This window comes from Neophocaena asiaeorientalis, unplaced genomic scaffold (assembly GCF_003031525.2).
Source record: "Neophocaena asiaeorientalis asiaeorientalis breed wild unplaced genomic scaffold, Neophocaena_asiaeorientalis_V1.1 scaffold106, whole genome shotgun sequence".
Taxonomy (NCBI): domain Eukaryota; kingdom Metazoa; phylum Chordata; class Mammalia; order Artiodactyla; family Phocoenidae; genus Neophocaena; species Neophocaena asiaeorientalis.
In genome coordinates, this window is record NW_020172597.1 from 700,141 (window position 1) to 711,870 (window position 11,730).

The following is an 11,730-nucleotide window of genomic DNA, read 5'->3' on the forward strand; positions in this document are numbered from 1 at the left end:
GCAGGCTCAGTGGCCGTGGCTCACGGGCTCAGCCGCTCCGTGGCGTGTGGGATCTTCCCAGACCGGGGCACGAACCCGTGTCCCCTGCATCGGCAGGCGGACTCTCAACCACTGCGCCACCAGGGAAGCCCCAACCAGTCCTTTCTGAATGGAGGCTTGTCAGACTTGGAGCAGAGCACCTCTATGTCTGCAAGTCTTTGGGGGAAGAAAGTACAACTAACATTAAGGCCCAGGCTCCCACGGCCCAATGCTCCTCACCTCATCCCCATGGCCTGGTGATGAGGTCACTGCAAGAATAATAATGTGAGGGACTTCCCTGGTGGCACAGTGGTTAAGAATCCGCTTGCCAATGCAGGGGTTACAGGTTTGAGCCTGGTCTGGGGAAGATCCCACATGCCGCGGAGCAACTAAGCCCATACACCGTAACTACTGAGCCTGTGCTCTAGAGCCCACAAGCCACAACTACTGAACCCACGTGCTACAACTACTGAAGCCTGTGCACCTAGAGCCTGTGCTCCACAACGAGAAGCCACTGCAATGAGAAGCCCACACGCCACAATGAAGAGTAGCCCCCGCTCGTCACAACTAGAGAAAGCCCGCATGCAGCAATGAAGACCCAACGCAGCCAAAAACAAATAAAATTTTTTAAAAAAGAATAATAATGTGAATGCCTTTTGCTTACATACATTCTATTTTTCATTATCTCATTTTTCACCCTACAATAACTCTGTAAAGCAGATAAGAGCAGAAACTAATCTCATTTTAGAGATGAGGAAACTGAGCCTCAGAATGGTTCAGTAATTTGACCAAGGACAGATAATTATTATTTTTTTTTTTTTGTGGTACGCGGGCCTCACACTGCTGCGGCCTCTCCCCCGTTGTGGAGCACAGGCTCCGGACACGCAGGCCCAGAGGCCATGGCTCACGGGCCCAGCCGCTCCGCGGCCCGCGGGATCCACCCGGACCGGGGCACGAACCCGCGTCCCCTGCATCGGCAGGCGGACTCTCAACCACTGCGCCACCAGGGAAGCCCCGATAATTATTATTTTTATTTTTTAAATATTTATTTATTTATTTTTGGCTGCATCACGTGGGATGTTTCACTGCGGCAGACAGGCTTCTCTCTACTTGTGGTGCTCAGGCTCAGTAGTTGCAGCATGTGGGCTTAGCTGTCCCACAGCATGTAGGATCGTAGTTCCCCAACCAGGGATTGAACCCACGTCCCCTGCATTGGAAGGCGGATTCTTAACCACTGGGAAGGTGGATTCAGACCACCAGGGAAGTCCCCAAGAGACAGCTAACTACTGACAAAAGTAACCTGGGGGGATGAAAACCAGGAGTTTCTAGGCCAAAGTTCATTCTGTCCACTGTTCCCCACAACTGCAATATTAATAACCTTCCCTAAAAAACAAACAAATAAAAGGTAGCTGTACCAGGGAGTCAAAGAGAATCAGTTTCAGAATAAGTAAGCTCTTTGAATTCAACTAAAACAGATCAGGATGTCTCCAAGAGACCATATACCAAATATGGCAATTAAAGGGAAGCTATTAAGGAGGAGAATAATTTTTAGTAAAGTTAAGGGTTTGGCACTAAAATGGCTTAGGCATGAATGGATGGAGACAATCCAGCAGTAACCAGTCCACAGAGTTGGCACCACGGCATTAAATCAGGAGATCTTTCCTTCCATTTTTAATGAGTCCTTGGATGGAGACTCCAAGAGCCTCAGCCCATGTAACATGCATATCACGATGTTACCAAGCATTTTATACATGCAGCAGCCCCCAGTTTACCAATAAGAAAAATCAAGGTCCTAAATAGATCTGTCGGTGGTCACAGAATCAATATGCCTGGGATCTGGGAATAGGGTCCCTGATGCAGGTTCTCCACATCCTCTCTTAATTTGTAAGTCTATCTCCATCTTCAGTTATGAACCAAGCCTATTTGGAATAGTGCATGACATAAATACACAACTTAAAGGTCTTCAGACTTTAAAAATAGGAATGAGCTGTGGTATAGAAAAAATCATTCATTCAAAGTTTACTATGTACCAGGAAGTACCTAACAGGAGGAAAAGAGGTAATAAACTGAATAAATAAAATAAATGGTTTGCCAGATGGTGAAAAGTGCTATGGAGGAAAATAAGCACAAAAGGAGATTTATGTTTACCTGTATGTATGTGTGTGGGGGGGTTCAGTTTTAGATAGGGTAGTCAGAGAAGGCCTCATTAAGATGAATTTGTGCAAAGAACTGAAGGTAGTAAGGGTATCTGGGTGAAAAAATTTGAGGCAGTAAGTGTAAGGCCCTGAGGTGGGAGTATGTCTGACATGACTGAGAAACAGCTAGGAGACCAGTGTGATTAGACAGTAGTAAACACAAGAAAGAACAGAAGAGGAAGTCAGAAAAGTAACAAGTGGTTGCAGGGTCTGAAGACCCTTATAACTTAAGGTTCCATGGGACCTTAAAGGTCAACCAATTCAATCAGTCCCATTTCTTCACTGAACATAAGCACGTTCTTCCAACAGAAACATCAATCTCTTCTGCAAAACTTCTACTTTCAGACTGCTTTAATTATGTTTAATAATAATGATCACTAACATTTATAAAACTTTCGGAGTGTCTTCACAGATACTTATTGAGCTTTGTAACAACCATGAGAGGTTAGCAAAACAAACATTATTTATCCCCATTTTACAGGAGATAGGTTAAGTAACTGAGACTCAGTCTTCTTAGAGTTGAGCACTGTCCTGTAAGTTATTATGTCCAAAAAAATAAGGTATGTCATCCTAAGCCACTGCTTAATCTCCCTGAACATCAGCTTTTCCCATCTGCACAATGGCGATAATATTATCTGCCCTTCAGGGTTATCAATGAGATAATATGTGTAGAGTACCTGCTGCACAGTACCTACTCAAGAAATAGATATTGTGGGACTTCCCTGACGTCCCTGGAGCGGTTAAGACTCCGCGCTTCCAAGGCAGGGGGCATGGGTTCGGTCCCTGGTTGGAGAACCAGGATCCGACAAACACGGCAGAAAAGAGAAAAGGCTTGCTAGCTGACATTTACTGAGTGTCAACTGTGTTCTCAGGTGCTCTATCACACTGGTAGCTTTACATTAAGCGATACCTCAGTTAATCCTCAGAACAACCGTATTATACTATTATTACCTTTTTAGTGGGAGTTTCCTAGTGGCCTAACAGTTGGGATTCCAGGCTTTCACTGCCATGGCCCAGGTTCAATCCCTGGTCAGGGAACTGAGATCCCGCAAGCTGCTTGGTGTGGCCGAAAATAAATAAATAAAGATGGTGAAACTGATGCTTAAAACAATGAAGAGGGCTTCACTGGTGGCACAGTGGTTGAGAGTCCGCCTGCCGATGCAGGGGACACGGGTTCGTGCCCCGGTCCGGGAAGATCCCACACGCCGCGGAGCAGCTGGGCCCATGAGCCATGGCCACTGAGCCTGCGCATCCAGAGCCTGTGCTCCACAACGGGAGAGGCCACAACAGTGAGAGGCCCGCGTACCGCAAACAAAACAAAACAATGAAGACACTTGGTCAAGGCCACATAAGTAAGCAGTGAAGCCAGGACTCAATTCCAGACAGTACCATACTTCTGTGTTGTGTATTTTTCCACCTCTCTCATAGAGTATGTGCTTCTCAAGGTTAGGGACTAGGACTTCATCTCTGCATTTCCCACAATGCTTTGCACAGAGCTGGGACTAGGAAAAGTCTGCTAGATAAATGGGCTGTTTCTGTTTACACAGACAAAAAGCAGAGATCTAACTACTTGGGCATATTAACCATTTAAGTTTTGGAAGGCTTACCTGGGAACGCAGCAATCAGCAGAAGGTTGGGCTGATTGGGAAGTGGGCTGCTAGAGGGGGAGACTCCAAAGGCAGAGAGGAAAGGGGAGCATGTCAGAACCAGGTGGCTACAAAGAGGATCATGTGACAAGCCTCAAGCGGGTACCAATAGGAATTGAATGACAGGATGCACCAAACCTTCATGTCATTCATTCAACATAGATTGCCTAGTGCCACGCATCATTCTAGGTGCTGGGAATGGAGCAGTGAACAAACCAACCCCTGCCTTCATGGAGTTTACATTCTCATGGGGGAGACTGAAAATAAACAAGTAAGTATAGAATCTACAATGAAGTATTTTAAATGAAATAGACAGTGCTTGAAGAGAAACAGAGTAGAGTAAGAGGATAGAGAACTAGTCAGGTGGTCAGGGAAGCCCTCTTTGAGAAGATATCTGAGTAACTGAATGAGGTGAGGAGTAGCCAGCTAGTCTCTGGGGAAAGAAGTTCCAAGCAGAGACTACAGCAGTAGCAAAAGCTCTGAGGCCCGAATGCACTGCTGCCCCTCCCTAATTCCCTCACTTCACCAAAACTGAGTGAATACTGAGGGCTGGGGGGGAGGGGTGTGTGTGTAGACTGAAGGTTCCTGCTAAAATGGTATTAAAAGTTTCAATACTGGTTTCAGGTTTTTAAAAAAAGGTGCAAAAAAGAGCTAGATATGAAAACTAAACAGGAAGACTTCTCATATCCATTCATATCATAGGAAAAGGAGGGGAAAGCAAACATTTACCATGCCCCATGCATTTTACACTACCTCACTTAATCCTAGGGAGGTATTACTGTCCCCATTTCATAGATAAGGAAATTGAGGACCAATGAGAATTCCAACTGATATCCATGCTTTTTCCCCTACATGACATTGTTGCCTAGCAAAATATTCTCTCCTTTTTTCTTTTTAACTCAGTATTTCCTCCAAAACAGGAATTCACAGAGTATCTTCGCAGGTCCACAAATCCTCCCCAAATGTAAGTAAATGTCTCTGTATATGTTTGTCCATTTACTATTTCTGCGAGAAGATCCACAGCTCTCATCAACTTCTCAAAAGGGATCTGAGAGGAAAAGTACAGTACTACTCTGGAGTAATAGGGCCTCCTGCTGCCCATTTTTGGTGGCTGTTCCTGGTATAAGATGCAAAGGTGTGAGGGAAGTTTAGTCATCCCCTCTAGAGCTGAGTGTCAACAAAAGGCCCCTGGTCTGCCCTGCATGCAACCTTCAATAACAGTCTGTAAACTGGAAAACAAAGACAAACGGGCAATTCTGGAGGAAATAAGAATATGCCAAAGAAAAGGAACACCTGTCAAGAAGTCCCCTCAGTTTGGATAAAAACATCATCCACGTTACTTTCCAGGCCCAGCCCCCATTTGCAGCCAAACTTCATAGGACTAGATGGTGTCCCACTATTCCCAGGATAAGGAGGGAGCCTGCCCGCCATTCGCCAGAGGGAGAGCACTTACTCCCTACTCTGGCCCACCCCTTACACTTGCTTTCTGGCAAAACCAGTAGCTGAGTGTGAGAGACGTTATGGTCTAGTAGTCTGAAGCATTAGCTTTGGGGTCAGAGAGACATGGGTTCATCAGATCCTAACTCTTCCTAGCTGTAAATCTGGGCCAGTATGCAACCTCTCTGAGCTTTAAAATGGCGATAACATTATCCACCTGAGAGTTATTTTGCCGATTAAATGATAACGGACGTAAAATGCCAGGCCCAGTATCTAACACACAATAAGAGAGCAACAGTGGGAGTTACTGTTATTGCCTTCGTCGTTGTTGGTCTTGCACCCAAATGCACTCGGGGGAGGGGTCTCCGAGCTACTCCAGGGGCCCTCCAACCTGCCTCACACCCGGGACCACCCCGGAGCGATTCTCCGCTCTCGACCCACCAAGGAGCCTCCTCCTTCCTTCCAGCGGAACCACCCCCTCCCAGCGCTAGCAGAAGGAGCTTTCCCACTTGCGACTCGCGCCCCGCGCCGGGCCCCTTCCCCAGAACACCTCCATTCCGCCCCGCCCGCCGAGGTCACACGCTCCGGTTACCATTTTCTTGCTCTCGGTGCCACGGTTCGCCTGCCTCGACATGGTGCTGGCCGCCTTACCCCACCACAACACAGACCCACTCGGTGACCCCCTTCTAACACCGCTGGACCCAGTTAGCGGCCCCACAGCATTCGGGATTGACCGGCACCGACTCACCGCGCCTGCGCGGCCTGCCGCGGGGCACCACGGGACTCGTGGTCCGGCCAACGAGGGTAATTCCCGCCCAGGAAACGTCGGACTACAACACCCAACAGCGCCACTGGCAGCACCTTAATGTAGCAGGACTACAACTCCCAGAGTGCTCCGCGCACAGCGGACTCTTGGAGCCTGGCTTCCCCATGGGTTGCGTTATGGCCGCTGGGTGGCGTCCGCAGCTTGCTGTAATCCTGTATCATCCACACACTTCCCTTTCCTCCCCACCACCCCAACCCCTCCATTCCCCCATCTCCACTCAGTGATGCTCCGCAAATTCCTCTCTCGCCGGGGATGGTCCTGGAAAGTCCCTCTTTCAAACTAGCTTCTTGCGTTGTTGCTGCAGTTCAGAGCCAGAACCTCCCAGGATGTCCCAGAAAACTGGCCATGGCTCATACACAGATCTGGCTTCTTCTTTACAAAAATATTCAATGACCACCTACTATGTGCCAAGCATTTCATCAGTGGCTTTCTCTTCAAACTGTCATCTGCCTCTAAACCCCAAACGCAGCCAGCGCCTGCATCCTACCACTGTGGCCTCCTGATGAAATATCCAGGCTGATATAAAGTTCAGGTCACTTTCTCCCTCTCCCTCCCCTAGAACAAGTACACAGCCTGGTTCCCAGAAAAGAAAGATCACCGGTGTTTGTAGCAGTCAGTCTTGGATTTTAATCCCAGCTTTGCCATTTTAGGCAAATTGCTGGATCTCTCCCAGTTGTTGTGAAGATTGGTGAGATATGTATGCAGGCACTTGGCACAAAGTAAACGTGCATTCCCTTTCTTCCAGCCACTCTCTAAAAACTCAGCCCAGCAAACAGGCCCCAGAAATACCAGGGGAATGCGCTGGCCGCACCCTCACCCATCACCAAGGGGAAGTCCTACAGTCAGTCCCTGGCTATAGCTCTTTGGTTGCAGCCCCAGCCATCCCTCCCTGGCTGGTCAATGCTGAGCGTGCTTGGCTGGGAGTCCCTGAGAACCCTCTCCTCACTTAGGAGAGCCTGACCTGCGGCAGCTCCATTCTAGCCCCTAGCCTTCACCATGACAACCAGCTTGCCCAGACGTGAGCCATCCTGGCTATCCTGGCTGGGGGAGTGGGGGGGTTGGGCAGCAGGCTGCTTAGCCTGAAAGCCAGCACCCAAGATTCCCCCAGTCTGTCCCTCCCGTGCAGGACCAATCATTATTATACTCTTCTCCCTGTGGCACAGACATTCTGGGGCCTTCCTAGAGGCAGTGACCTTTGACTCTCCCTCCTGTGTCAGTGCCTTGGCTGAGGGTTCTGGGAAGGAAGATGAGGGTCGGCTGGGGGTGAGGATGAGGAAGCAGGGGTGGGCTAGCCCTTGGAGGCCAGCAAAGCTAGAGAAGAACCTCCTGCATTCCCAGGAGAAAGGACAGCTGAGGTGAAAGCTGCAGTTGGCTGGCCTGTCTGTTGGTCTGGGCTCCTCCCTGCCGGCTGCCCTTGGCTGCCCACAGAAACCTGAGTCACAGTCACAGCCAGCGCTCCACCCCACCCAGCCTGCTGTCAGGCAGGGTGGGTCTGGAGAGACTGAAGGCGGAGCCTCTCCCCGCCCATCTTATAACCTCTGAGATTCTTCCTCTCTCTGCCTGTGATTCCTCCGTTTGGAATTCCTCTTTCTCTTTGGGGCTCCTCCTTGGAAAGTCACCAGTACTGAATTGAGGGTGGGGGTGGAGTCCACCTCAGGCTAATCTAGAGGGTCTCCTCCTGGCTCCTTAGCGACTTCTTCAAGGGCTCTCATTCCCAGCTCCCAATTCCTCTCCGTCACCCCTGGGGCCAGGACATTTAAGAACACCAGGCACCTCCTCCCCACCCTCATCTCCTCTCAGGAAAAGAATGCAGCAGGGACAGCTTCCCATCCCTAGCAGGGACTCTAGCCGCCCCTTCTCAAGAACCCAAAAGATTGAACCTCTTTAGTCCTGGATCTGAGCTCCTCCCCCTCCAATCCCTCTCTGTTACTTCCCCTCTGCAAGAGCTGAAGGGAGGGAGGCCTTTTTGCAGCTGGTGTCAACTTTGTCCTTGAGGACATTCCCCACCCCCAACCCCAGAGGGTGGGCCCTGAAGGATACAGCTTCCCAGCAGAGTGGTCTGTGTTAGAGACCCCTTCTTGCTGCAGCGCCTTGGGTGTAGGGTGGGAGTCAGAATCTGATATCTGTTCTCTCAAGCTGCCCCCACCACGAGGCCCCTCCTACTTCCTACTTATGTGGGACTGGAGACAGCCTCCAGGGCTTTTGTCAAATCTCCCAGTGATTTCCTTCTCCTCTCCGTCAGGTTCGTCTGGGATCCTGCCCCACCAAACCTAGGAGGTTGTAAACGCTCGTGCTCCTGCTCTCCCCCTAGGGGCATCCGGAAGAGAACATGTATCTGATTTCCATCCAGTGACCTGTCTCCTAGCCCCAGCCCAGCCTCATGGTGAAACTAACAGCTCATTCAAGCCTGTTTCCGTGGAGTGGGGAGGGGACTGCCCTGGGCCGTAGGGGAGGAACAGGGGAGGTCACAGAGTTCCCAGCCCCTCACTGAAGAGGGCAAGACATTCTCAGACCCCTGTGATGTTGCAAGTGCCCTGCTTGCTCCCTCTCTGCTATGTCTAATACGTGGGGGGCTACATGGAACACTTTCACTCAGCCCCAAACTCACAGACACCCACTCTAAACCCCATAAGTTGCCAGGGCCTGGGATCCACCAAGGATCCTGGTCAATTAGCAGGCAAATGAAGAGGAGCCCAGTCCATATGCCTACTCCGACTGCATCAATCACAGGCCATCGGTGCTCTCCTGGCTCCCCTCAGTCACCTTCCTAGGACTCGCTGTGCAGGAAGCCTCCTGGGGCTGGCCAGGAGAACTGTCCATCAAGTTGTCTAACTCCCAGATGTCCCCACCACTAGCATCTTGCGAGGAGGTAGGTGTAGGTGTCTCCACCCTCAGTCTAGGGAAGGGCTCCTCCATCTTGGCAGCATTGACATTTTGGGCCGGATGATTCTTTGTTCAGGAGGTGGTCTTGTGCATTGCAAGATGTTAAACAACATTCCTGGTGTCTAAGTACTAGATGCCAGTAACACCCCTAGTTGTGACTACCACAGAGGCCTCTAAACATTGCCAAATATCCCCTGGGGAGCAAAATTGCCTCTGTTGAGAACCACCGAGTAGGCTAATACCATATGCTGTCTCTTTGCAGGGGGCTCCTCAAAGTCAATCCTAGATCATTAGACATGATGGAGGATTTCCAGTTCTAAAGCACTGCTCACTCTTCTCCTTCTGAAGAACCTTCAACAGCTCCCTAATATCTATATTGTGTAGATCATGATGCCAACCGGCATTCAAATCCTCCTATATAGGCCATCCCTGGCCTATCTCTTCATCTTCAGCTCCCACTTCCCCCTCTACTATTTTTTTTTCTATTTATTTATTTAGTTAGTTAATTTTGGCTGTGTTGGGTCTTTGTTGCTGTGCGTGGGCTTTGTCTAGTTGTGGCGAGTGGGGGCTACTCTTCGTTGCGGTGCACGGGCTTCTCATTGCAGTGGCTTCTCTTGTGGAGCACAGGCTCTAGGCACGTGGGCTTCAGTAGCTGTGGCACGCAGGCTCAGTAGTTGTAGCTCATGGGCTCTAGAGCGCAGGCTCAATAGTTGTAGCGCATGGGCTTAGTTGCTCTGTGGCATGTTCCCCCTCTACTATTCTTGAGCTCTAGCTATAGAGGGTATCTCACTATTCCCACCAATATATGTCTTTGTCCCTACTGTATCCTCAAGATTGTGCATGGGGGTGGGGAAGAACCATCCCAGATGGCTCTCCCCTACTGGGTTCTGTTCATGAATTCTGAGTCTAGTCACTACCTGGCTCAGTGTGGGCCTGGTCAGCTCTGGAAGATGCAGGACCTGAGGTCTCTGACCTCACAAAGGACAGTGCTGGACTCTACCATCCACATGGTCCCCTCACCCTGCAGATGGGATGGCTGACAACAAAGATGGGGGATCTGATCCTCATCCTAATCTGCTTTTACTTTTTTTGGGGCGGGTAGGAGTTTATTAATTTATTTATTTTTGCTGTGTTGGGTCTTCGTTTCTGTGAGAGGGCTTTCTCTAGTTGTGGCAAGCGGGGGCCACTCTCATCGTGGTGCGCGGGCCTCTCACTATCGCAGCCTCTCATTGCGGAGCACAGGCTCCAGACGCGCAGGCTCAGTAGTTGTGGCTCACGGGCCTAGTTGCTCCGCGGCATGCGGTATCCTCCCAGACCAGGGCTCGAACCCATGTCCCCTGCATTAGCAGGCAGACTCTCAACCACTGCGCCACCAGGGAAGCCCCTGCGTTTACTTTTGAATGCCCATCATATTTGTTAAGCACTTCCTATATGCCAGGCTCTGTGCTACGCACTTCATCTGTGTTGCCTTATTTAACCTTTACAGCGACCCCATGATACCTCATGGTATTATTATTTTCCTGATTTTATAGGTGAGCTAACTGGGTTTCAGAAAAGTTAAGACAGTAGCTTAAGGTTACCAGCTCCAGTTGCAGACCTTCTAGCATCATCCTTTTCTAATGTTTTTGGACTGGGCAAGGTAGTATTCCCTCCCTGGCCCTCGAAGAGAGTTCAGTCCCCCATCTACTCACTCCTCCCAGGACAGTCTGCTCCCAGGTTGCCTGAGATCCAGAACCTTTTGTTCCCAACCCTCCCCCTTGAAATGACTGCTCTCTGGAGCTGCTCAAAGGAAGGAGGCACTGGCAGGAAAGGGGGGCAGGAGGACAACATATCGCTGGGCCTAATCTCTGGGCAATGGAGAACTAGACAACTGACCTTCTGGAGGTCAGGACAAAGGGCAGGGATTGGGTGCGCAGGGCCCAGCTGCATCTGCTCCTTCCACCCCTCAGTCAGTCCCTGCAGCAAGCACCATCATCGATCCACCTTCCCATCAAGCTCCCGCCTCTCTGCCCAGGCTGGGCCCGACTTGGCATGAGGCCCCACCTCAGCTGGCACTAAAAAGGGGATTCGGGGATCCACTCCCCCGTGCTGGGAAGCAGGACTTCTTGGGGAAGGGGAATCAGAAGGGACTCACTCACTCTTTTGACAGGACACAGGGGAGAAAATCCTTCCGGGGAGCTGGAAGGGGTCGTCTGAAGGGGCTGGGGAAGGTTCAGGGTCAAGACCACCCAGTTTGGAGCCGGGAGAGACCCACCAGATTAGAGACTTGGGTAAAGCTGTGGGGCAGGCCTGTAATTACCCCAGAGGAGCAGGGAAGACACCAACCGTAGGATGATGGAGGAAGGGTGGCAGCAAGGCTCCCGGGCCGGGCCTCTCGCCACCCCAGCCATCACCAGGGGAGAGAAAGTATAGCCCTTTTAGGGGTCTCCTTGCGACCCTCCTTCAGGTCTCCCGACGTCCCCCGGGAGGATTTTGTTTGAGGTGGGTTTGGGAGAGAATGAGGACTTGAAGCTGCCGCCAAGGCCCCAGAGCCGGAGCTTCCAGGCTCCAGGGTGGGATTGGGGGCTTCCATCCCGGCTCCCCCCTGCTCCCCCCAGTCCTAGCGGCGGGTGAGTCACCAGAGCGCTCCCTACATAGTCGCCTCGCGCAGCGGCGCGTACCAACGCGCCGCTGCAGGGGGAGACAGCTCGACGGGCGTCCTCCGGGAGCCGTGGCGTCCTCTCCG

At 50.9% G+C, this 11,730-nt stretch overlaps 1 protein-coding gene across 3 annotated transcripts in view; it reads right to left on the bottom strand.

The window, feature by feature from the left end:
- TRAPPC3 (trafficking protein particle complex subunit 3) overlaps nt 1-6,050 on the bottom strand; it is a 13,413-nt gene extending 7,363 nt beyond the window's left edge. The window contains exon 1 of one of the 3 annotated variants that reach the window (XM_024738884.1): nt 5,889-6,049. In XM_024738884.1, coding sequence (XP_024594652.1) covers nt 5,889-5,930 — 42 coding nt within the window. In that variant the 5' untranslated portion in view covers nt 5,931-6,049. Of the gene's footprint in view, nt 1-1,847; nt 1,966-5,888 lie in introns of those variants that run through there. The other 2 variants (XM_024738882.1, XM_024738883.1) reach the window with 2 other exon arrangements.
- Between the last annotated feature and the right edge of the window lie 5,680 nt (nt 6,051-11,730).